Here is a 25,455-nt window from a genome sequence, read left to right as displayed (position 1 = left end):
TGAGCAATATGAGCTTGGACTCAGTAGCAGTCCCTCTGGCTCCTTTGGTGTTTGGACATGATCTGGGCTGTCACTTATAGATGAGTCAGCATCAGTCTCAAATCCAGGACCTTCCTGAGTTACACTTTCCCTCTTGTTCTTGGTCTAGAGACATCTGTCTGCCAGTGGTGGTTTTTGACAACCAACTTTTTACCCCTAGTAAAAGGTGATGCTCAGGTCATTGGGATCATGCAGCGGTGGGAAGGCAGAGAACTTTGGTGTGAGACAGACTCAGGTCCAAATCTTGGGCCTCTCACTAGTTGTGTGATCTTCGCAAGTGACCCACAAGTCCAATCCCATTTCCTCATCTGCAAATTGGGAGAAGAGTGCCTTCCTCAGCACTGGACCACAGTGACATGAGACACATCCTTTCTGGGGGATCAGCACACAGGGTGTGGATGAGCTTAGACTGCTCCATCTGTTCTCACATGATGCCCTGGAGGCAGAATATCAGAAACAATTCTCACAGAATTTCCTGCTAGGCTGAGGGGAGCTTAGGGGAGCTCTTCTGTCTATAGTTAGACAAGTGCCTTAAAGAGATGGGTGCCCCCCATCTTAAAGAGGATGGGAGCGCTGTTAGTGGACAAGAACATCTGTGGGGTGGTCAAAGGAAGTCTAGTCCAGCTGCTCTCTCCATGCCTGGAGCTTTTCAGCTTTTCCCTGAGTTAAGCCTAAAGGCTAGGGGTCTCACAGGGTGAAAAGCCTAGGACGAGTGATTCTGATTTTCTGGGATCAAGTAGGTCTTGTCTGTGGCCAGCAGGTGGCACTAAGCCCTCAGTTCTGCCATTTCACTATCACCAGCTGCTTAAGGTGTATGAAGGAGTGGAGGAAGGTTACTCTGAATGGTCGGACCCCAAGGAAGGTGCTGCCCAGGCGCTTCTCATTAGTGAGTCTGGCCCCCTTCTCTGGTCTTAAGGACAGCTAAGCTGAGTCATTAGACTAAGAACCAGGCACTGTCCCCAGAACTCTGGGCCAACTTTGAACAGCTTTCTCATCTCCTTCCTCTAAACCAGAAACAAGTCAGCACAGCAAGAAATCAGCGTTTGGGTTGGTGTGGGGGGTGGTGTGTGTGTCTATGGGTACAGGGATGGGGCATCTTAGAGCTTGAACCAGCAGCAACTTAGTCCTTCAGCCCTGGCTCTGGAATAGCCTGGGACAAACTCTCACTGATCCAGCCAAAGCCCTCTACAGGCCTCACACTGAACCATTGACCTTGACTTGTTGTCCTGTACATTATTCACCATTCATTCATTCAGCACTTACTCAGTGACAGTCACAGTGCTCAATCAGGCACAGTCCCTGACCTCAAGGAGCCATGGACTTGGGAAGGGGGAGATAGACCCACAGACACTGGCAAAAGTAGAATGCCCACAAGCACAGAGGAAGGGACAGGACCATCACTTTCTAGAGGAATCAGGGGAGGCTTCAAGGAGGCCTCATGGTGGCTTGGACTTTTATAGATTTACACAGGGAGAGATGAGGCCTGGACAGTCCAGGCAAAGGGAATAACATCCTCTAAAGCTCAGAGGTAGGAAGATCAATGCTGTATGCAGGGAGGGGATACTGAGGCTGCCAAGGTGGTGGGTGGTTACATAGGGTCCTGGCCAGAGAACAGTAGGCTGTAATGACTAGAAGTCAGGCAAAGCCTGAAATGACTGGTTATGGGTCTAGCCTTGACCAGAAGGTAATGGGGAACTACTGGAAGCACTTGAGGTTAGAGAGAATGAAGTCTTTTAATAAGACCACTCTGGTGGCCACAAGGTAGATGGAGTCCAGAGGGTTGAGATGGGGACAAGAATAGGTGCTGCCCCAGCCCCTGTCGTCAGGGTCTGAGCTGGATGGAGATGCAGTGTAGAAGGTAAGTCCCGGCAGAGAAACTCCTCACTCGGGGACATATAATAGCACTTTCTCTCTTGGCATTCACTTGCTCAGTTGTCTCATCACGTAGCTGATTAAACAGCCGTCTCAACAGTTAACATTTATTGAGCACTTACTATGGGTGAGGCACTCAAGCATTTGACCTGTGCTCTTCATTTACTCCCAAAGCAATTCTATGAGGTAGGTAGTATTAATAGCCCTGCTTTATAGATGAGGCAACTGTGACCCTTTCCACAGTTCTGTCAGTCTGGGGCAACATAACCTGAAGCAGACAGGTTACGTTAGGTGAAGCCTGAGAACTCGAGCCAGGGGGTGAATGAAAGCACTTGTTTTGAGAGCTAACGCTCCAGTCGCCACACTAAGGCTCATGATGTCCCCGCCTCTTTCCTTGAGCACCTCAGCCTTCCAGCAGATCCCAGGGAGTGGAGGCAGGGCCCAGGGCTCTAAGCCTGATGATTGCCCAATTGAGACAGTCAGACGGGCTGGCAGGGCTGGGCTACTGGAGGCAGAGAAGGTAAGTGTCCCTGAATGGTGGAAGAGGACCAACCCCACGTCCCTTTCCTGGCCTCCCAGCTAGGGTCCCTGGAGCCTCTGAAATGTGGGCTGGCAGTGACCAGCCCCTGCCCTCCCTGCCCACCAGCAAGAACAGACCAGAATTTAGGTCACAAAGGGGTAGGCTTTATTGACAACAGAGAAGGCAGAATTCTGGGCAAGTACACATAGCACTGCTCCAAGAGTCTGGCTTGGGGTCAAGCCGGTCACAATCAACGGCCTTTTTGCCTCAGGGACCTCACCCACCCCCACCATCCTGTGCTTTCCAACATTTCCTTTTCTAGCACTCCAAAGTCTCTCTAAGGCCACCCTCTTGACAAAGTGAGTGGCAGCCTCTGGTGGGGAGCCAGGCCAGAGCACAGGCCAGGCCTGTAGTGGGCCCAGGAGCCCAGTCTCTGCTCAGCTTCTTTCAGTGGGGAGGGCTGGGTCTGCCCCAGCTCTCCACAGCCTCTCAGGGTGGGGGACAGAATGGGAGCAGGCAGGTGCAGTGGCCCTGGGCCATGGAGCCCCCATTAAAGAAGCTTTGAGGTCAGAGGCAAGCGGCCTATCTCTCCTCCCCGTGCCTGAGCAGGGCTCAGAAAGCTAAGCCCCTCAGTGCTGTTTCCTCTCTGCTGAGCCTGCCCGGGGGGCGGGGGCTCCACATCTCCAACCCTCCAGCTCGACTGTGTTCCCTCATCGCCTGCCCTCCCTAGCAGGCCAGGCCCACCCTTTCGTCCATCACTTTTTCAGGGACCAAGTAGGGGCTGAGGCCTCACCAGAGGCATCTCTTGGGGCCAAAGAAACAGGGCAGTGGGCCTCCAATTTGGGGCCTGTTCTTCCCCAGCCACCTGCCCAGCTTGCAGCCAGTTGGTCATGGGGGCCCAGGACTAGATGGAGACCCAACTTTAGGGCCTGACCCTTTCCACAGTTCTGTCAGTCTGGGGCAGGGGAGGGGACGAGCCAGTCCTGAGTTGGGGCTGGAAGGAGCAGGGACAAAAATAACCCAGTGCAGGCTCCTGCTGAGGCCAGAAATAGAGTAGCGACAAGTGCCTTGTAACACCCTGGGCGAGCAGCAGGCAGGGAGGCTGAGCTGGAGGGCCCAGCCTCACACCAGGTCCTGGCCTGGCTGAGGGGCCCACACCACGTCCGCTCTACATACCATGCCACACTGGCGTGCGCACACATAAAGAGGGGGCCCAGAGGAGCAGAGCTCAGGACAGGGAGTCTGGAGAGATGCTGAACTTGGGCTTGGCCTTGGCCACGGCCAGGCTGCGCTTGCGTAAGGGCCCACGGGCGAGGGTCAGGACATCCAGCAGGCTGGGGTCCTCCTCAAGCTGGCGGGCCGTGCAGAGTGGTGTGGGCACTTTGATGGTGTTGCCAAACTTGGAGTAGTCCACGGAGTAGCGGCCATCCTCCTCGGCCACAATGGGTACAAAGCGCTGGCCCCACAGGATCTCGTCCGCCAGGTAGGAAGTGCGGGCCTGGGTGGTGATGCCTGTGGTTTCTACCACACCTTCCAGGATGACAATGATTTCAAGGTCCTGATGGTGGTGCAGGTCGCAGGGCGCCAGGTCATAGAGCGGGCTGTTGGCGTCAATGACGTGGTAGATGATGAGTGGAGCCACCAGGAAGATGTTATTGCCGCCCACACCATTCTCCATGGGGATGTCCACCTGGTGGAGGGGGACCACCTCACCCTCAGGGCTGGTGGTCTTGCGTACCACCTGCATATGGATGGTGGCGCTGATGATCATGCTCTTGCGGAGATCACCCACGCGCAGCATGAAGCAGAGGCGGCCATGGCGCAGGGCGATGACTGCATGCTTGCTGAAGATGAGGGTCTCGGCCCGCCGGTGGGCCTGGGCCGTCTTCATGAAGATGCAGCCCAGCATGATGGCGTTGATCATGAGCCCCACGATGTTCTGCACAATGAGGATCAGGATGGCCAGAGGGCACTCCTCAGTCACCATGCGGCCGCCAAAACCAATGGTCACCTGGACCTCAATGGAGAAAAGGAAGGCAGACGAAAAGGAGTGGATGCTGGTGACGCAGGGCACAGCAGCACCCTCGCCAGGGGCCAGGTCACCGTGGGCGAAGGCGATGAGCCACCAGACCATGGCAAAGAGCAGCCAGCTACACAGGAAGGACATGGTGAAGATGAGCAGTGTGTACGGCCACTTGAGATCCACCAGCGTGGTGAACACGTCTTGTAGGAAGCGGCCTTGCTCCCGGATATTCTTGTGGGCCACGTTGCAGTTCCCGTTCTTGGACACGAAGCGGGCTCTCCGCTCACGGGCATGGTACCGGGGCTCTGCAGGGTCCTCTACTAGTCGCGTGAGCACATACTCCTCGGGGATGATGCCTTTGCGGGACAGCATGGCTCCAGGGACCACCAGGTAGAGGCCTCCCCCATGGAGGAAGGAGACAACCCCTGACTGAGCCTTCTCCCTACTGAGGGGTTCCCGCCCTGGGACCACCCTCAGTCTGCACTGGTCTTACTTCTGAGATGCCTCTCCAGCTAGAATCGACTCCTCCTCACCTCCACCTGGCCCCTGCTTTTCACTTCCTTATACCAGCCTCACACCTCAGCTCACCTGCCCACTGCCTACTGAATCACCTCCACTCTGCCTGTTCGCCACCTGGCGCTGGATCCCAGGTCAACTCTCCTCCACCCGCTGGCGACTCTTAGGCGTCTTCCTAGGACCCCTTCTCCCCACCGAGCCTTCCTTCTCAACCCGCCTCTCCCACCTGGGAACGTTACACCGCCGGATTTTACCGACTGACCAGACCTCACACAACGTCCACCGTGTCTCCCGTCTCGCCCATTTCTGCCCTGGGCTCCCCTCCAAGCTCCAGTTTCACACGGTCTCCCCTCCAGGTACGCTCCCTCTTTTCCTACCCCACCCCGCGAAGTGCTCTCGCCGATTTGCGATCCCCCTTCAGCTCTCGTCCTCTCTGTCTCCTTGGGATCCTGCGCCCTCCAGAGTCGCCAGTCCACCCGGCCCTACTCCAGATCCCCTCGCCCCGGCGCGACCCGGCGGGGCTCAACTCGGAGTCGCGGCCTCCCGGCCCCGCGCCCGCCGCACGCACGCCCGCCGGCGCCGCGCCCCCGCCCGCCGCTCCGTCCCTGCCCCGCCCGCCCGTCGCCACGGCACCTGCTCCTGCTCCTCAAGCCGCAGTCCTCGCCTCCCCGCCCCCTCCTGCTGCCCGGGCGCCCGCGGCGGGTCGTTCTGCGGCCCGTCTGTCCATCAGTCGGCCCGCGGAGACCGACCTGTGCTAGGTGGGGTAGAGGGCTGAGGACACCGGGCGCCCGGGGCGTTCAGTGGGGGCCTGAGACCGCCAGGGGGAGCCCGGCCTATTCCTGGGCCGGAGGGCGGGCGGGCACCGGCGCAGGCCCCGCCCCTCGCCGTTCACCTCCCCCGCCTGCCTTCTCCCGAGCTGGAGGTCTGGCTTGGGGACTTTGCCCGATCAGATGGACCGAAGAGGTTCCTCCCAGCCCTCACACTATGAAATCAGGGCGGGGTGAGGGGCGTGAAGGGAGTCGCGACCCGATCTCCCATTCTGGCGACGGATTCCCAGTTGTCCTGGCTCTCCTACTCCAATTTTCCCATCCTCGGTTGTGCCAGTATCTGCCTGGGCTTTGTGGGTTCTCCGCGAAGGAGATAGAGGAGCTGTGTCACCAACCTGGTGACTGGGGCAGGGGGCATATTAGGGGGCGGGGGGGCAGATTAGGTGGCCGGAGGACTTCTCAACAGACCACTTCTTCTCCTTGGCTATGCTTTTAGTATCTTCTGAGTCACGGATTCTTTGGGAATCTGATAAAAGCTACGGACTTCCTCCCTGGAAAAAAGTACCTTAGTAGGTGTAGAAACGCAGTTTAACACCCACTACAGGGTATGCTGGATGCTTAAGCCCAGAAGCCTGGGTGATTGCATCTTCTCGATCATGACCCATCCTTTTAAAACCACCCCTGCATTTAAAGAGGGTTTGAGCTAGCGGCGCCTTCCCTGGTAGCTCAGCGGTCAAGAATCTGCCTGCCAATGCAGGAGATGCAGGAGACGCAGATTCGATCCTTGGGTCAGGAAGATCCCCTGGAGAAGGAAAAGGCAACCCACTCCAGTATCCTCATCTGGAAAATTTCATGGGCAGAGAAGCATGGCGGGCTACAGTCCATGGGGTCGTGAAGACACGGCTGAGCACCACGCACTTGAGCTACTGGCGCTTGCTTTACATCTCCTGGGGTACCTGCAGCCTGATTTCATCTGCCTTTGGTTATTGGAGGCACTTGGGTCTGAGGAGCTGTGTCAAAGGGCTGTTTTGGGCACTATGTGTGTGGGGCAGGGAGGGCTCAAGCTCTTGGACTGAAGAGGAATGGTGTTTCTACTGCAGCCATCTACCTTGGGTTGTTCTGTGGCTTGGGCCTCCTCTATGACTCATGGTAAGCATGATTTTGGACTGTGTTACCAGAGATGCAGATCAAGGCATGAGGAGAAGGGGATGACAGAGGATAAGATGGTTGGATGGCAACACGAACTCAATGGACATGAGTTTGAACAAGCTCTGGGAGTTGGTGATGGACAGGAAGCCTGGTGTGCTGCAGTCCATGGGGTCGCAAAGAGTCAGACACGACGGAGAGACTGAACTGACCAGAGATGCAATGCTTAGGATGGGGAGGGGAAAACAGGATGAGCAGAGAGGGGAACTCAAGGAGACAGAGTTACACAGGAAACCTCTGCGGCAACTCCAGCTGTTCAGCCATCAGAAAAGATGGCTTTTCTGGAGATGGCTTTTCCTTGGAGAGCCTTCCCAGGGAGTTTGTGTACTATTGGAGGTGTCCAAGGAGGATGGACTAGTTATTTTATGTGGCTCAAAATATAGAATCAGTATAGACACTGAGTGGAACAGAGGCAGGCTTAGATTTCATGTATGGAAAAGAAAGTCAAAGAAATTGTTAGTCCCTCAGGCATGTCCACCTCTTTTGCGACCCCATGGACTGTAGCCCACCAGGCTCCTTCGTCCATGAGATTTTCTAGGCAAGAATACTGGAGTAGTTGTCATTCCCTTCTCTAGGGGATCTTCCCGATCCATTGCAAGCGGATTCTTTTTTTTTTTTTTTAGTTCTACCAGTTTATTGCTACCAACCCATTTCCCTCCACCCTCATGCACGCGTGCTCAGTCATGTAACCCCATGGACTGCAGCCCACCAGGCTCCTCTGTCCATGGACTTTTCCAGGCAAGAATACTGGAGTGGGTTGCCATTTCCTTCTCCATGCAGGCGGATTCTTTACTGTCTGAGCCACCAGGGGAATCATCATGCATGTATGGATAAGTCAGTTCTGATAACCAGAGATGACCCTCATCTGTGGGGTGTCCATGTCAAGGTTGGTAGACCTTCAGGGGTGCGATAGAAAGATTTAGGTTAGGATGACCTTGGACAGCTCTGCAAGACTTCAGTGTGAGCTGTGATGTGCCCCTGTGCCTATGCTACTTCCCTTTAATCCCTTGGGGGGTCATAGACATGAGGATTGGGAATCCTTTTTTCCTTCCTCAGGCTCTGCTCTGCTCCCTCCCAGCGGAGGGAGTTGCTGGGCCCCCAGAGGCATCTTAGAGCTGGTAAGACTAGGATTTGACTCACAGGGTGGCCCTGAGGCCTCAGCTATTCCTTGCTCTTCCCTTTGCAGGAAGGCGAGCCTCCCACTCAAAGGGCTCAGCCTCCTGCTGTGCTCCATCCTGCACCTCCTCATACTTATCTCCCCCCCAACACTGCATTTGTCAGGTCTCTTTCTCACTCAGAAACCTTTTTCACTTTCCTATTGTGCATAGGCTTGTTCCAGACCCTTGGTTGGTCCTGGCATTCAAGGCTTTCTGATCTTATTCTCCCTCCCCTTCTTGGGCCTTTTTCTTTAACTCTCTGCTTAGATAAAATTCCTACCCTTCCCATGATCAACTTCAATCCTGCCTCTCCCAGGCACCCTACCAGGCCTCACAGAGCTCTTCCTTCTGAGCTCCTCTGGCTCCTAGAACAGCCAGAAGGGTCTGTGCTGAGCCCCTCTCCAATGACTGGTGGGTTTTCCTTACATTGTCTGACTCTGACCCCCTTGCAAACGACCAGGCTGCAGGTCCAAGATGCCTGTGTCTGCACCCCAGGGTTCAGTATAGTTAGTACTAAAGGAAACATATAAATGATAATAAAGCGATATGGAAATGAGCACCTTCCTTTCTTGCTGGGACAGGTGTGCACTCCTGTCTCATGATGCCTGTGGAGTCTGAGGACAACTGTTGTCGTCTCCCAAGTGTCTGGGGCCAGCATCTCCCAATCACTACCTGGCTGACTTGTGGTATAGGTACTGTGTTTTTCTTCTGACGGGCCACCCTTCCTCGACTTCTGAATGTCCCTATGTGTGGGATGGAGTGAGGGACATGTGATTCAGGCCCCTCTCCTTTTCAGAGGGGTAGGATGTATGCTGCAGGTGCTAGTAGCCATCTGTCATGGGCGAGGGACAGGAAGATGGAATCCATCAGCCCTGATGGCAGACACCTGGATCCAGCCATGCTTGAAGTAGTAGGCCTCCTGACCTTCTCAGTCACATAGGATAAGAAATTCCAGTTTTTTAAAAGCCACTTTGAGTTGGGTTCTTGTCATTTGTAATCAAAATGCATTGATCCAGGGTACCTGGGGACCCACAATTTTAACCCAAGAATTAAAGAAAGAAGGAAAAGGGATCAGACTGTATGGAGATCTGCCACCTTATCTGATGAGATAATTACAAAAATACTATAACCTTGTTATGGACTGAATTACATCTCCCCAAAATTCGTATGTTGAAGCCTCCAGTGTGATAGAGCCAGTGAAGAGGTAATTAGGTTAGATGAGGTCACAGGAGTGCAGCCTCATTCAATATGTCTGGTATCCTAATAAGGAGAGTGAGAGACCAGGGATGTGTACACAGAGGAAAAGGCCATGTGAAGATACAGCTAGAAGAGAGGCCTCAGGAGAAACCAAGCCCGTGACACTTTGATCTTGGACTTCCACACTCCAGCACTGTCAAAGTAAATTTCTGCTGTTTAAGCCACCCAGGCTATGGTGTTTTGCTACGGCAGAACACAACCTAGCAGACGAAGACAGCCCTCATTTCACAGATGAGGAAAAGTGCTTCCGACCACACTCACACAGCTTCCTCGGCTCTACTTGATGCTAAAGTCAGACAGGATCCGTGGGACCCATCCCACAGCCCACCCCAGGCCCTGCCCACCAGACCCACGACCTCTGGCCTTCAGTAGGAAATAACCAATCTCTTTATTTACAAGTGATTTACAGTTAGAAAACCCAGGCAGGAGGGTGGGGCAGGGATGGCACTCGGGCTGTGGTCGGTCATTTGTCAGCACGGACAAAAGAGGCAAAAACACTGTCCTTCCGGCTGAGCAGCTCCTCTGGCTTGTCGAACTCAAGGATGGCGCCACGCTTCAGGACGATCACCAGGTCTGCGCTCAGGATGGTGTGCACGCGGTGCTGGGCGGGGCAGGAGGGGCTGTCAGGGTGGTGCGGGCAGGGCTGGGGCCACTGAGGCATCCCTCCTGCGTCTTGGAGGAGGAGGTATGAGGCCAGAATGTCCTGTCTCCGTGGTGACTGCCCTTTCCTGGGGTGGGACTCCAAACCCTCCATCCGCTAATGCCACCTTCTCCCTCGCCAGGTCTCAGATCTGCTCAGAGATCCCCGACACCTGCATCTCCCATTTGCTCTGGAGAAGTAACCCTAGCCTAGCTCACAGGGCCTTGGGACAGGGGTGGACCCTGGGACCTGGAGAAAGAGAGCAGGTCTAAGGGAAGTGTGGGTGCAAACCCTCCTACACCCCAAATCCTACAATCCAGGCTCCTTGCAAGGCTGCCAGACTGCCTGCCCTGCACTGCCCAGGGCTCCCTCTTGATTACCAGGCGCAGGTGAGCCCAGAGGCTGCCCGCTGATGATAGCCTCAGGAGGCCAGCCCTCTCTCTGGGTATCCCGCCTGCACCCCATCAGTGGGCCCCTTACCGCGATGGTGACCACGGTGCGGTCTGCGAAAGCCGTCATCACCACTTTCTGGAGGATGTTTTCCTGCCAGATGGGAGCAGCAGCTGTTGGCTCACCTGCCCAGTGAGTGGGGTCTGGCCTGGCTTCTGGCCAAGTTCCCATGTGACCCCCAAACCCAGCACTGCCCCCTGCCTGGGACTCTAGTCCCCACAGGACCAACAAGGTTCCCAGCATCCAGGGGCTGGGCTCTGCCTGTTGGGAGTTCAGCTGTGTGTATGCATGTAGACTATGAGTGTGTCTGGGTGTGCTGTCTGGTGAGGGATGGGTGTGAAGTCTGTGGGTCCCCATGCAGCTTGTGTATATGTGTGTTATAAACATGCACTAAGACTAGCTGAAATCAGGGGCCCTCCGTCTTTGCCTTTTCTGCCCCAAATTACCCTTGATGTTAAAGGCAGCTTGAACTTCAGGACTTTCTGAACTTCTCCCTAATACCCCCTGAAAACCCTCTCCAAGACCCCTGCCCCATGAGTGTGCCCAGCACCGACCGTGGCCATGTCAATGGAAGCCGTGGCTTCGTCCATGATGAAGATACTGGTCTTCCTCACAAAGGCCCGGGCCAGGCAGAACAGCTGCCTCTGGCCCTGGCTGAAGTTCTCCCCGCCTTCTGTGATGATGGCATCTGAAAACAGCCCCGGGAAGGGCTGAGTTAATTAACCCTGCGTTGTGAGTTGAGTGGATGGAGTGGCTTGTGTGGGAATGTGTGTACAGGGGCTAACGTGTAGGTGTGTGTCATGGGTAGAGGTGTGTGCGGGGTGGCTGCACCTTACACAACAACACAGGAATTACGGGAGTAACAAAGAGAAGAGCGTATCCTGGAGTTACGCGTGGCTGTGGCCCTGGGCAGTACTGGGAGGAGGTGTGAGCACAGAGTGTGTGTGTCAGGCATGTGTGTGGGCCATGGGGGGGTAATTTTCTGAAGCCAAGGCTTGGCCGGCCCCCATTGCCCCAGGGGTTGCAGCAGGTACACCAAAGCTCTGCTGACCCCCCCACCCCCCGGGCTGGGGACAGACTCTTCTCAGGAGCCTTGATGAGTAAGCTGTGGCTGCCATCCCTGAGTCAGTCCTCTCTCTCCTCAGGGTGGAACAGGGCAAGCAGGTGGGTGGGGAGGGCAGGGCATGGTATCAGGGACTTGCAAGCTCTGTGTCACAGTGACCCTTACTGTCCCCCCTGTGCCCTACAGGAGGGGCCAGATCCTGAACTGACCAGTTGTGTGACCTGGGACAAGTCACATGACCTCTCTGAGCTTCTGTATGGTAAGAGGTAGAACTTAATGGTTTCTGGGGTCCTGCCAGACCCTAGACTCTGGGTGAGGTTAAGATGTGGGTGTGAGTTGTCTGTCCCTAGCCCTTACAGGTGTCCCTGAGTGCCAGGCCAGTGCTCAGCCAGGAGTAGTTACCAAGGCCTCCTGGTAGCGCCTTCACCACCAGCTTCAGCTGGGCTATCTCCAGGGCCTCCCACAGCGTGCTGTCGGAGCACTTCCGCTCTGGGTCCAGGTTAAATCTGGAGGGTGACACACAACGCCCTTCAGGAGGGGAGCAGGGTCCTGGCTCCACTCCCAGGGTACGTGCAGTGGGCAAGGCTGGAAAAGGGAGCAGTGAGGGACCTGATTGATGTGGGGGCCTGGCTGGGAGGCGGCAGCAAGCTGCTGGCTGTGGGAGCGGTGAGGAGAGCATCCCAGGCCTGAGGGGTGGGGTACCCCTACCTGGGCCCAGAGGGAAAGAGAAAGGCATGAGGGTGCAGCTCTAAAGAACCAGTGCCAACTCTTCATGCCAGAGCTGGAGCAGGGAGCCCCTGGCCTTGCCATTCTCTCCTTTCTCTGCCCAGATCTGGAGGAGTGGAGCTGGGCCTGGGGCTGGGGTGGGCCTGGCAGTGGGGTAGGGGGCTCACCGGATGGTGCCGCTAAAGAGGACGGGGTCCTGTAGGATGATGGAAAGGCGCGAGCGCAGGGTGTGCAGCGGCAGTTTGGCGATGTCGATGCCGTCGATGATGATACGCCCTGTGTGCAGACAGCGTCACAGGCAGGGCACCAGGGAGCGGGGAGATGATGGCGCTGGGGACAGGGTCCGCCTGGGACATGGGTCCCAATGAGGATGCAGGGGAAGGCAGCGATGGCTGGGCCTCCTGTGACTTCTGAGCAAACCCAGGATTGAGATTCCATCTGGTGGCTGTGGGATGCCTGCCATACAGCTCACCTTCGAACATGTCCACCATGCGGAAGAAGGCGAGAGAGAAGGAGGACTTCCCACTGCCTGTACGGCCGCAGATGCCAATCTGGAAGGAGAGGGGCGGCCATGCTGTGGGCACGGGGGCAGCTGGGAGCCGTGAGGGCTGGCTCTGGGCTGTGCGGGCGTGGGAGCGTCTCTTCAGCCAGGGCTGGTCCCCAGTTTGGGCTTGTTTCCTGCAGTGGCTTCAGAGGGGGCTCCGGCTTGCCTGGCTGAGTATGGGTGTGACTGTGCCTGGTACAGGGCCTCAGGGGAGTTGGGGGCACAGGGGCACTCTCAGTGGGGTGTGGCGGGAGGGCACAGGAGTGGCCAAGTGTGGTGTGCAAGGTGTGCCCCACCTTAAACTGGAGTCATCCCTTACCCCATAGCTTCCTGCCCATGGACCCCTACAGAAATGACCATCAGGGACCAACCAGAGACAGAGATGGCAATATAGAAGGACCGGAGAGGCAGGGACAGAAGTATATAGAAAGGTCAGGGAGAGTAAGATGGGCAGCCACAGACAATGATGAAGTGAGAGACAGGAGGAGAGGCGGAGGGGGGTCAAAGTCAGATCAGAGTGCCAGACAGGGGGCTCCCTCCTCAGGACAGGCCCTCGCTCTCTGTCCCAGGACTCTGCTCTGAAGTTCAGGGACCAGTTTCCTGGGAGAGCCCCTGACCGTTTGCAGGGGGCCCTGACAAAGCGCCTCTGAGCCCACAGAGTCTGTGGTGTCCGTCTCCATGGTGGGTGAGTGGGGGCAGCAGGAGGAGAAGGGGAGAGGCCCAGGGCTGGGAGACTGCAGGTCTAAACAGGTGTGAGGTCTGGAGGGCCCCAAGGGCTAGAAGGTGACCCTGGGGGTGCTGTCCAGCTCTCCCCGCCCTTACCTTCTGTCCGGGGGAGATGAGGGCATTGACGTGCTTCAGCACCGGCTTCAGGGAGCTGTCGTAGCGCACACTCAGGTTCTGGATCTGGATCTTGCCCTGGTCCGGCCAGTTCTTGGGGATCAGCGATGGTGCTGAGGACCGGTGGGGGGGTCAGCTGCCAGGTGTGGGCCACAGCTGGTATCCAGGAGTGCCCCCCTCCACCCCCAGGTTCCTCATGCCTCCTCAACCCAAACACACCCACGCTGGGCCCTTTCCCCGGGAGTCCTCCCGCGCCCCTCACCCAGCAGCCCCTCATAGCTCTCCGCTTCAGTTTTCAGCAGCCCATGGATGCGTTTCACGGCCCCCAGCTGGAGCTCCATGTCCGCCAGGTTCCTTACCATCCAGTTGAGGTAGTTGGACACCTGTGGGGAGGGAGCCGGTCACAGTTGGTGATCCCCTGGTCTCATCCCTGGGCCCTGGGATGGCTCTTCTTACAGCCCAGGGTGCCTTCTGCTGCCCGCTGCTGGTGGTCCAGGGGGCCCTCCCTGGGGGTTACAGTGAGTGTGGAACCTCACCCAGCACCCATCTGGGGCCCAGGCCTGGTTGAAGGGGTAGGGACCTGCAGGGAGCCCTCCTGCTCACATGGTCCCTCTGCCATCAGACTCGGTGTAGCCGGGGGGAAGGCCCAGGAGCATCTCAGTCAGGGGAGGGGGGTGCCCCTGTTGTCTGCTGGTGTCTACCCCCTCTCCCGCCCCGCCTGTCACCACTCACCATTAGGGCATAGGTGAGGCCCAGGCCCACCAGGCCGGCAGAGAGCTCCTTGTGCAGGGAGTTGGAGATGGAGGTCACGGCCGCAATGAGGACCACACACGCACCAATGTACTCCTGCGGAGGGAGCGGGGCTGGCCTGGGCCCTCGGTGGGCGCTTTAGCCACAGCATGCGCCCGCTACCCCCCGCCACCCGTCTCACTCTGTTAGGACAGAGAGCAGCTCAGCTGATACTCAACTGCAGCCCCGCACTGCACATACACATCATCAGGCACACAGGAGGCCATGAAGGCAGGAGCCCCAGGAGACACCGTGTGCACACAGCAGTGCTCCCGCAACCCCATGCCCAACACGCATACCTCACCAGCAGGCCCCACATGCCATATGACCCACTTCAGACACACACACTTGTCACAGCTAAACGCGCAACTCTTCTCCCTCTTGGCCCACACCTCAGACACACAAGCCTCCAGGCAGTGATAGAGGGAAGAGGAGGCTAAAGTCAGACACAGGGAGGACCCCCAGGGTTGGGAGAAGCAGGAGGGCTCGACGCCCACCCCCGTGTGCGCACCTGAGTCAGCATCCATCCCTCCTTCCCGCCCCCCGGCCCCTGTTTGGCCCTTGCTCTGGCAGCACAGCGCTATCAGAGACCCTGTCCCGGGGCTGGTGGCGGGGGGTGGGGGGTGGGGGGCACTTGCCATGCGGACTTCTAGCCACCTGTTGGCGGCTGTGAGGAAGAGGGAGGCGATGTTGTTGGAGTCTGTGTATTCAAGGAGTTTCTGCTGGAACCGGGCCTCGTACCTGGAGGGAGGAGGAGGAGGGTGAGGGGGAATAATCTTGGCCCATGCAGCCCCCGGGGCCCTCCTCGCCTGCAGCCCTGAAACATGCCACCTCCGCCACCTGATGTTCGCCACTCCTCTCTGGAATGCCTTCCCAGCTCCCTTCTGCTTATTCATACCTGTCAACAGCGCCACCTCCTTCAGACTCTTGTTTTCACTCCAAGACCAGTTCTCCTCTGTAGGGCTTTCCTCTTACACTAAAGGGCTCCTCCACCCACCCCATTGCTCAGGCCAGAAACCTGATTCGCATCCAATCATCTGATTCACATCCATCCCTCAGTCCTCTTCTATTTCCAGTACTGCCCTTGCCTCTCTGCCTGCCTCTCGCCTGCTTCCTGCCCACCACAAACTCACCTGGACTATAGCATCAGCTTCCTAACAGGTCTACCTGCCATCTCTCTACAGTCCACTCTCCACACAGCCGCCAGCTTAAGCTTCCCAAATCATGAATTGCATCCTATCTCTCCGATGCTAAGAATATGAAAGACTTTTTAGGATAAAGAACCACCTCCTTGCCCGTGGGAACCAGCCCCTGCCAACCTAACCAGCCTCGTCCCATGCCACAAATCCCCTTGCTCCCTGTGTTGCAGCCACAGAAATGACAGCAAAGTAATTTATTACATTACTTGCCTTTTTTCAGTTTTGTGACAATGCCAAGTTCCTCCTCACCCAAGGCCTTTCATCATGTTGTTCCCTTTACCTGGAATGCTTTCTCCTCTGCTCTACCCAAGGCTGATTCCTCTCAACCTTCAGGCTTTACCTTAAATGACATCTCTTCAGAGTAGCCTTTCCTGACCTATTGTTCTCCATTTATGCAGCCTGTTTGTTTCATAATCTCTGCTCATATATTAATTTCTCTAGCTGTTTATCACCGATCTCCCTCACTAGACTGTAAACTCCATGAGGATGGAGACCTTTTCTGTTTTGGTCACTAATGTATCCCCAGCACTTGTGTGTGCTCAGTGGCTGAATTGTGTCTAACTCTTCATGACCCTATGAACTATAGCCTGCAAGCCTCCTCTGTCCATGGGATTCTCCAGGCAAAGATACTGGAGTGGGTTGCCATTTCCTCCTCCAGTGGATCTTCCCAACCCAGGGACCAAACCCACGTCTCTTATGTCTCCTGCATTGGCAGGCAGGTTCTTTACCACAAGTGCCACCTGGGAAACCCTATCCCCAGCACCTGGCACTGTCAATAAATATTTGTTGAATGAACAAACCTTCTCCTATCCCTCTAAGATAGATGGGATTTTTCTGCACAAGGAACTCTGGAGGCTTCTTCCCTGTTCTCGTGCCCTCATCATGTTCTCCCTTGTGTTACTCTGTATGGATCTGCCTCTTCTCTCTGACCAGCCTGGGCTCCTGGAGTCACTCTCCTTGGCCACCTCTTCAGACCTTGGGCCAGGCCTACAGGAGGGGGCAGCTGTGCTTGTTTGATGGTGAATAAAGGAAAACCATCTCAACATGGTCTCAGGGAAACAACTGAGGGCACTCAGAGGGACTCAAGATGGATCTTGTTGGGCATTTGCTTTTCATTCCCAGAAGGTGTTTGTTCTGCTTTGATTATTTCTGGGTGAAGGGTTTGAGTCTGAACCATGAGTCTGAGGAGAGCAAAGTGAATCTCTGGGGTGTGAGAGGGTGTGATTGCCCAACCACAGGGTAGATGTGTGTGTGGGGGGTGATGTGTCTTACGGGAGTGTGAAACCAAATGTCTGAGGGCTAGAGTAAGTGCATGTTGAAGATGTGTATGTGTGAGTGCTCGTGTAACTGAAGAGTCTGAAGCATGTGTGACTGGCCTGAGGGGTGGGTGTGCATGAAGGTGCATGTGAGATGCGGCTTCTGTGATAGGTGTGTGATGATGTAAGGAATGTGGAAAGAGCCCCAGATTTGGGGTCATGCAGAACCAGGCTAGAGTCTAAGTATTACTATTACTGGCTACGTTTCAGGACTGAAACTAAGTTTTTTCATGGGGCTAGTAATAGTTTCTACATGAACTGAAACAATCACTCAGTGTTGGGCATCCTTGAAACTTTTTTGGGGAGAAAAAGTAGGGCTTCCAGGAAAACCAGAGGGTCAGCCAGACCTGGGTCCCAAGCCCAGAACCAGCTCTCACTGTCTGTGTGACCTCGGGCTGGTTACTCAGCCTCATATGTAGAATGGGGCTTCTCCTACCTATGTCACAAGGCTCTTGTGAGGATTAAATGTTATAATCCACACACGTGCCTGGCACACAGGAAGTGTACAACCAATAAATAAACACTAGTTCGCTCTTGGCAGGGCAGGCTGCTGGGCAAAAGCCAATGAATTCAACACCTTCAGGGATGATTTTAAAAAGTCCTTCATTCAAATTTAAAAATCATCCACTGTGTCAGTGCAAGGTGGAGTAGGCCTCCTGGGGAGCAGTTTCTCTAGCCAACCACAGGCTTGGTTGAGGTGAGTTGCAGGATGCTGGCACCCACACAGATCCTGTAGAGGGGATCTGGCCCACTCGAGGAAAGTCACAATCTCTCTGCCCCAGGCCCAGCCTGAAGACCTCCAGGATACCAATTCTAAGAGGAGCATCACCAAAAGTTAGAGTAGAGGTTGGCCCGGGAGTGCTGAGGAGTCCAAAGGGTGGAAGAACTGGGGAGTTCAGACTGGAGAAGAGGACGAAGTTGGGAGGAAATCTTGGAGTCACGCCAGGCTCCAGGGAGTTTCCGTGGGGAAGACAGCACAGGCTCACACAGCGGCAGGGGAGGTCCAGGGAGCAGGGCCAAGGCCAGGGCAGAACTCAGCTTTGCTTTACTCAGATGAGACCCCAAAGAGGACTTCCCATTGGCCCCAGATCCCCAAGGAGTGAACTGGGGCTGCGGTGTGGCACCAGGAGTCTGGGCAGCTGGACTTTGGGGGTTGGAGGGAGGAGATACAAGCCTCCTCAGACCCTTTCCTTGAGCCCTAGGGTTCCTGGACACAAGGCCAGTGTCGCATGGTTATTATCATGCCCCGTGCAGCTGTGTCATCCTAAAAATAACCTAGAGTCATTCTCTGAGGCTTAGAGACCAGGGCCCCAGAATCTGGGTCAGGTGTCTCTAACATGTCTATCCAGAGGAGAGATGCTCTAATATTTCAGACAGAGACTGAGGTGGGTAGCAACAGCCCCAACCCCCCACTCCCAAGGCAGCCTCAGATGCCCCGGTCAAGTTGAACATCACAACTCAAGAGTGTTAAGAGGATGGCAGGGCACTGACATTTGGGAGAAGTTTCTATAGCCTGGTGAACTCTTATCTACTCTTTGAGTCCTAGCACTAATGCCACCTCCTCAGTGAAGGCTTCTATGACTGCCTCCCTGCTATGCTACCATAGCCTTTCTTTCGGAGTACTTGACACATGGGTTTGTCCTGGCCTGCTCAAAGCCTGGACTGTAAATGCCTCCAGGGTATGGGCTCATCTGAATTATTTCTATCTTTTCAGTGCTTGGCAAGGGGCTGGGTGAACACTCAGTAAATGTTTGTTGAATGAACAAGCCAGCTTCAAATCTGGACTTTGTGGAACCTTACAGAGAGCCTCAATTTCCTTACCTGAGAAATGGGAATCATCAAGCTTTCCATGTCAGATTGCAGTGCAGAATGAATGAGTACTGGCATGTAAAGTACTCAGCAGTACTAGTGTTTGGCTCACAGTAGTGTCTCAATGAGGGCTGGCCCACACATGTGAAGGCCTTTCCAGCATAGATTTGTGAGGAATTGTCTTGGCCTTGTCTCTTTTCACATTTTACCTTAGTTCACAGAGGCCCTGGGCTTGGCTCCAGGTCTGAGAGTCTCTCCTCTGGATCATGCAGCTGCAGCCCAGTGGACCTGACCCCTCGGGTGGACTGGCCTTGGGGCCTGATGAGGGGCTGGGAGACATGTGTTCTGGGCTTTCCTAAGCGGAGCCCTGAGAATCAAATCCCATGACCTGTGACCCTGGCTCCATCCTCACCCCCTACCCTCCAGGGTGAATCTGGTACCTGAAAGCCCGGATGGTGGTGAGGCCTTCCACAGTTTCAGCGAAGTGTGAGAGCAGCGGGAGCTGGGTGGTGTCGTCCAGCTGCTGCAGGTCCCTGTGGGGGTAGCGGGGAGCAGAGCCGAATGGTTAAGAGGGTAGGTCGGGGCTCAGCCTGGGTCTGAATCCTAGCTCCACCCCTACTATGGCGGGGCCAAATGGCTTCACCCTTCTGGGCCTCAGTTTCTCCCCTGTGAAGATGGACGTGGAGGGTACCACTCCATCAAGCAGTAGTGAGGACTGGATGGGCTTGTTTATGCAGATGCTTAAGCAGAGCATGCTGAAGGGTTACCGTTATCACACATGTCATCCACCTCATGTCTGCATCTGTCCACTGGCTTTGCTGCAGCGCCTCACTCTGCGGTGAGGCTCTGCAGGCAGTCTTGGTTCCCCTTCAGAGGTGAAAAACCTTAATGGCCGGTCAAAGAAACAGGAGGACCAAACTCCCCAGTAACCACCACAGGTGTTGGCACATCACAGGCCAGGATCTAAAGAGCTCCCTGAAAGGGAAAGGCCAGTGGTTTCCATGGCAACAGAATTTGCTCCTGCTCCTCATAGCTGCACCTTGACAAGTGTATTAGTGCCCAGGAGGCCAGGTTGGAATGCAGGAAGCAGCTTTCCTGGACAAACCACACCCACGGCCAGAGTGGATGCCAGGGGAATAGGGTGGTTTCTCTGGCAGAAGAAATGAACTTTGTAGAATAGCTTGTATATTGTTTAAAAAGCCTCTTTTGTGAATATCAATGCACTTTGTTCTTCGTGGGTACCAAGGGATTCTGGATCAACCAGGCAAAAAACCATTTATACAAATTTTGATCCTTGCGGGCAAGGTAATTGTTGCCAAAATGTATCTAAATGTAATTATTATTATTATAGCCAATCAGTATTTTGACTCATTTCTAACAAACTCTGTGTACTTGGGCGACATCCTTAACCTTTTTGACTACAACCCCAGTAAGAAACACATTTTACATCACGCATCAGTATACACACATGGACACCCCCCACCATACACAGCCAGAACAAAGGTTTCATCAAGCAAAGCTTACTGTTACTATATGCGAATACAGTCTGATAGTTTCTATTTCATTGAAAAACTGGTTGTGATTTGTGATATTGATATCATGACCCACTGATAGGTTGTGGTTGGCAGTTTGAGAAACACTGGCCTAGAAGCTCTTAAAAACTGTCCCTACAAATCTTTGAATCTGTGAGCTTAATAGAATCACTCCCAGAAAGAACTTAGAAAATGTTCTTAGAAAATTTTGAGTAGGAAAGAGCCATGCAAGGTTCCACGCCCATGAAGGCGAATGTGATCAATGAGAAAGGCTGTGAGAGGCTCCCTCAAGTCAAGGATTTTTCTAGCCTTACTCTGGACCCACGTGAGTTGGGAGGTCTGGCTGCTATCAGACCCGTCACATCAGATGCCCTCTGATTTTATGCATCAGCAATCAGCCTGGACACTAGAATCAGACAATCCTTCTGGGCAGCATTTTGGCAAAATGAATGAAGGGCATACTCGCGTGTATACACCCTGACCTAACAATCCCATTCCTGAGGATATCACCCCAGGAAATAGTTCAGATAGTAATTGCAGTGTGTGTGTGCTGCCAGATGCTTAAATTAGGAGAGTGGAATATGAATATTTCTATTTTCATTCTGGGTAAGGGGAGATGACTCTACCACTTCAGCAATGATTCTGATAACAGACCTGAAGTGCCTCTTGCAAAGCAGCTCCTATCCCTCACCCCTCCCCGGGCAAGTGCTGCCATGACCTGGATGCCACCCGGAAGTACTTCTGGATGAAGTAGCACACGACCGCCAGGGGCAGGAGGGCCACGAGGAACACGGGTGTGACATAGGAGATGACGGCCAGAGCTGAGACACAGAGCAGGGTGGAGCGGCTCAGGCACTCCAGCGTGGACGGGATATGCTGCGGGAAGGGAGGGTGAGAAAGGGAGGTGAGTTTTTCTTTCAAAGCTTTTTTTTCAAAAAAAACTGTTTATGTATGTCTGCATTGAGTCTTAGTTGTGGCACGTGGGATCTTGGTTGTGGTATGTGGGAGCAGCCCACGGGTTCCAGAGCTCTTGGGCTCTGTAGTTTGTGGCACGCGGGCTCTCTAGCTGAGGCCCTCTGGGCTTAGCCGTTGCAGCACGCAGGCTTAGTTGCCCCGCGACATGTGGGATCTTAGTTCCCCCACCAGGAATTGAACCCTCATCTGCTGCATTGGAAGACAAATTCTTCCACTGGACCACCAGGGAAGTTCTGGGAGGTGAGCTTTGGTATTTGGTCATCTTTAGTGTGTTACCTGCTGCCAGGTTTTGCTCTTCCTTTACTATTGGTCCTTGTCTTATCCCTGCAGCTACACTGTAGGCTCCCTGAGACCAGGCATTAGGACTTTGCTTTCTCACCATTTAGTACGATGAAGAATAAAGAACACAGGCAGAATCAAAATGCTTGTTCTCCACAAAATCAGTCACCTTGGTGGAGAGTATGCTAGAACCTTCTTGTGAGCCTTCTGGCCAAAAGGATGCGGTTTCCTTCGGCCTCATTAGGAGAGTCTCCCAGGGGAGGCCTCAGGTACTGAGGCAGCATTATAATCAGATGGAGCATGCTAGGTTCTTAGCCCAAGGCTCTGATCAGCTGATCTGGGGAAGCCAGTGTCAGACAGGAGAAGCTCCTGGGGACCTGGTTTCTCTTGGGACTGGGGACACACATCACTGCGATCTTGTGTACCTGGTCGATGGTGTTACAATCAGATGAAAATCTGTTCAGGATGCTTCCAAGGGGCGTGGTCTCGAAAAACCTGAGGTGATCAGAGGACAGTTACTCATCCGTGTATTGATTTCCTTCCTGTTTACTGAGGGAGGGTAGTTATTTTTTTGTTTCCACATCTCTGGAGTCATCCCCAGGTCGGCCTTCCCAGGGCGGTTGCCTTGGAGGTCTGTACACATCTGGCCTGTGTCCCTGAGAATTCCCCGGGGCCGCCCAAAGGGGTGCTGGCCCCTCCCCAGCCTCTCTGACCCTCCAGCCCATGTGTGACCACTGCCACCATTCTCTGCTGCTCGCTGGGCCTGCCTCACTCAGCAGCTGTCCTCCTGGGGACATAGAATCCTCTCTAGAGAGACAACTCTCCTGGGGGTGGAGATGTGGGGGAGGGCAGAGGACGGGGCCCTGGGGACAGCCTGTCAGCTGGCTGACCCTGCGAGGCCACTCCAGCTGTCAGCACTCTGGCTGTGACCTGGAACCGGCACAACCCCAGAGAATTTCAGAACCACAGATCTGGGACAAATAGAGGATAAGCAAACTTGGAGGCCGTGTCTGTGGGCCACAGAGTGATTATGAGGCTGAAGAGAGGAGAGCGTGGTCGGATGATGAGGAGGGATCAGATAGCCTGTTTGCCTGCTGGGTTTGTAAACTGAGTTGGCAGCCAATTGGGCTGTAACAGCTTTGGTCTTTCACACCAAGCAGCCTTTGGGGTTTTGATTGATCCCGTTACAGAGGATTAGAACAACTACCCTGTGGTCCCTGGGGTCAGAACCTGCAGAATGGCTGAGAGAGGAAGGAAAGGCAGGGAAGGGGAGAGCTGAACCAGGGATGGTACCTGCCTAGAAAGGGGAAACATTCATGCAGAGCCTGCAGACCCTTTGAAGGGCTGTTGTGAGAATTAGATGAGCTAACTGTGTGACATTTCTAGCACCCTGTCCAGCTGAGCAGATGACAGTTTCCCTGTTTTCTGCACCAAGGAGGGGGCTTTTCCCACCCCATGTCCTTGAGTCACATCTAGCGACCTGCAAAGAGAGCATATGTATGGATATATCCCTATTTTACAGACGGGAAAGCTGAGGCCCAGAGAACAATGACTCGCCCACAGCCAGGCACAGCCAGGGGAGAGGGCTACCTCATGGGAGCCAGGATGATCTGGTTCAGCAGGCTGCGGTGCAACCTCTTGGCCACCTTCAGCCCAGTCCATTCCACAGTGACGGACGTGACGAGGCACAGCACGATGCCCAGGCTGCAGAGCACTGTGAACACCATGGCGTAGCCGGTCTGGTTGAGGGAACACTCCTGGGCCTGGCAGAGAATGAGGCTGGCATCCTGTGAGGGGTGGCCCGTGCTCAGTCCTCCCCCTCCCCTGGCCCCGGCCCTGGGGCTGCTGGACCCACCTGGCTGAGGGAGCAATTCCTGGCCATGGGGCTCAGGGTCAGGGCACTGTCAGTCCACTTGGCCAGCCAGTAGTCAATGGCCACCAAGACCATGTGCTTGAGCAGCTGGGAGAAGAGGAGCAGCGAGAGGAGCAGGATGCCGGCCGAGGACAAGTACTTGGCACAGGCCCGCCACGGGATCTTGGCACGCTGGTGCAGCACCGATGACAGGTTGTCCTCCTCCTCGCTCTCAGCTGCCTCCTCTGTAGGTGTAAGAACGCCCTTGTGAATTCACCTTGCACACCCCTCTGAAGAGAACCAGGGGTTGTATCAGCCCCACTTACAGATGGGGAGACTGAGATGCATGGGGGGGAAGGTATGCATCAGAGGCACACTATCTCCCCACTCCCAGAACCCCAACCCTTAGTCTCCTCAGGATGGAGCAGACCTCAGGCCATGATTCCACTCCAGTCTCATTGCCTATACCTTCCTCCTCTTCCTCATCTTGCAGGAGCCCATCTCTTGAGGACGTGGCCCGGGGCAGGCCCTGGGATGGCTCTGTAGCTTTTCTCTCCATGACGGTTTCCTGAAAGATAGATGGGGCCTGGCTAATGTCCTCAGGGTGTGAAGAGGGGAAAAGGGAGGGGGGTGGGGGGAATTGCCCCGGTAATGACCACTGGCAGTTATCAAGTTGCCCCTGCCTGAAGGATGGTCCAGATGGACACATCTGCCAGAACATACTCCTTCCCCTTCATCAGCTACTAGCATCCCAGTATCTCTGTGGGAGACCACCTCTCCCTTATTCTGTCTCTGTGATTCAGGTGGGCTACTCATTCTCTCTGGCTCCCAGAGTGGGCATGTGACCCAGGATTGGTCAGTCTTCACATTCCACATCCCTGACCACAGTGATTTCTTCAGGATGGGCACACGACCAAACTGGACCAACAGGAGTCAGCCCTGGGACTTTTGCTGAACTATCATAAAACAGGCACTGTCTTTCTGGCAGAGCTGCTGACCTGGAAGAATGGAAGCCTGAGATGCCGATGGCCCTCACTGCCTCCATGAGAATGAAGCCGGTGTGAGAGAAGCAGAGCCAAGGGGTGGAGAGATTTAGATTCCTGATGATATTGCTTGATCATCTGGATCCAGCTCCACCTGAAGCTATAGCATCACTGGACATTCTGGTTTCCTGAGCCAGTAAATCCTTAACTCCCCACCCCCTTTTTCTCTTTGGTTAGCTAGTCGGAGTTGGTTATCTGAAGCTTTGTAACTAAATGGTATCCGACTATCTCAGGACATGAGGAAGGCATTGGCCTGACTCTGCCTTGGGTAGCTGGCATAGGTACTGGCTGTCTAGTAGGAGCAATTTCATGCCCAGCTCCCACATCTGTCCTTTGTGTGTGTTTTTGGGGGGCTTCCTAGGGCCAGTGAGGGCAGGAAGGCCTTTATGAGTTCGCAGAAACTTATCCTCAGGGGCCAGGCTGCCTGTTCCCCAGGATACACCCACCTTCTCCAGCTCTTGGTCCTGCCGGTTCATCAGGGTCTTCCAGTGCTCAAAGAGCTGGCACTCAGACCTCTGGAAGTCCTTGAGTGTGCCCTCCCTCTGGATGGTGCCGTCCTTCATCGCAATGATCTAGAAAGGCAGAAACAAACTCGGTGGGGGGCTGGCTGAGACGAGGGAGTGGAGGTCCTACCCCTGCCTGACCGAGGGGTCTGAGACGGATGTGCACAGTGCACACATTACTTCCCCACCACAAATGGCTCCAGCTCACCCACTGCCCTCAGCAGGACACTCCAGGATTTAGAATCTGGTACATCTCAGGGGTAGTCCTTAATGGTTGCCCCATGGTTGATAGGAGGGTTTGCGGAGCAAATTAGTGCATCCTGGTCAAGTTGTCTGGTTATCCCCAAGGTCTCCAGCAATGACAGCTGTTTGCATACACTTAACGGGCTAACAGCTCATTACCCTTGGCTCCTCCTCACAGCAGGCCTGACAGGTTCCACCAGTGTTTGGCAAAGCACTTGTTGGTCTAAAAGTGTGAGGCCTCTTTGAGATCAATAAAACGTATTTTATTTGAGGCATTCAATGCTTTATACTCACG

The 25,455-nt window shown here is 54.8% G+C and overlaps 2 protein-coding genes across 15 annotated transcripts in view; both read right to left on the bottom strand.

Moving 5' to 3' along the window:
• Window positions 1-2,573: 2,573 nt before the first annotated feature.
• KCNJ11 (potassium inwardly rectifying channel subfamily J member 11) lies at window positions 2,574-5,759 on the bottom strand. Of its 3 annotated transcripts, none has more exons than XM_081541478.1 (2): window positions 5,604-5,759; window positions 2,574-4,581 (listed from the first exon to the last, which is right to left on the bottom strand). In XM_081541478.1, the coding sequence occupies exon 2, from the start codon at window positions 4,563-4,565 to the stop codon at window positions 3,660-3,662; it is 906 nt and encodes a 301-aa protein (XP_081397604.1). In that variant the 5' UTR covers window positions 4,566-4,581; window positions 5,604-5,759; the 3' UTR covers window positions 2,574-3,659. The 3 variants fall into 3 exon arrangements, with proteins under 3 accessions (XP_081397604.1, XP_081397603.1, XP_081397601.1); XM_081541477.1 differs by lacking the exon at window positions 5,604-5,759 and adding an exon at window positions 4,753-5,559; XM_081541475.1 differs by lacking the exon at window positions 5,604-5,759 and having other exon boundaries at window positions 2,574-5,559.
• Window positions 5,760-9,726: 3,967 nt separating this feature from the next.
• ABCC8 (ATP binding cassette subfamily C member 8) overlaps window positions 9,727-25,455 on the bottom strand; it is an 80,743-nt gene continuing 65,014 nt past the window's right edge. For 4 of the 12 annotated variants that reach the window (XM_081541461.1, XM_081541462.1, XM_081541463.1 and 1 more), the window contains 17 exons: window positions 24,861-24,986; window positions 23,840-23,939; window positions 23,375-23,616; window positions 23,110-23,282; window positions 21,945-22,014; window positions 20,984-21,141; window positions 19,174-19,266; window positions 15,048-15,150; window positions 14,353-14,466; window positions 13,883-14,003; window positions 13,603-13,733; window positions 12,709-12,787; window positions 12,404-12,512; window positions 11,913-12,016; window positions 11,002-11,135; window positions 10,478-10,540; window positions 9,727-9,958 (listed from right to left, as the gene is read on the bottom strand). In XM_081541461.1, the coding sequence (XP_081397587.1) occupies window positions 9,821-9,958; window positions 10,478-10,540; window positions 11,002-11,135; window positions 11,913-12,016; window positions 12,404-12,512; window positions 12,709-12,787; window positions 13,603-13,733; window positions 13,883-14,003; window positions 14,353-14,466; window positions 15,048-15,150; window positions 19,174-19,266; window positions 20,984-21,141; window positions 21,945-22,014; window positions 23,110-23,282; window positions 23,375-23,616; window positions 23,840-23,939; window positions 24,861-24,986 (2,058 nt within the window). In that variant the 3' untranslated portion in view covers window positions 9,727-9,820. The remainder of the gene's footprint in view (window positions 9,959-10,477; window positions 10,541-11,001; window positions 11,136-11,912; window positions 12,017-12,403; window positions 12,513-12,708; window positions 12,788-13,602; window positions 13,734-13,882; window positions 14,004-14,352; window positions 14,467-15,047; window positions 15,151-19,173; window positions 19,267-20,983; window positions 21,142-21,944; window positions 22,015-23,109; window positions 23,283-23,374; window positions 23,617-23,839; window positions 23,940-24,860; window positions 24,987-25,455) is intronic. The other 8 variants (XM_081541464.1, XM_081541467.1, XM_081541465.1 and 5 more) reach the window with 2 other exon arrangements.

This window comes from Giraffa tippelskirchi, chromosome 11 (genome assembly GCF_054371585.1).
Source record: "Giraffa tippelskirchi isolate mGirTip1 chromosome 11, T2T-mGirTip1v1.2.pri, whole genome shotgun sequence".
In the NCBI taxonomy this organism is placed as follows: Eukaryota; Metazoa; Chordata; class Mammalia; order Artiodactyla; family Giraffidae; genus Giraffa; species Giraffa tippelskirchi.
The sequence above is the reverse complement of the archived record's forward strand: the minus strand, read 5'-3'. Positions and strand labels throughout refer to the sequence as shown.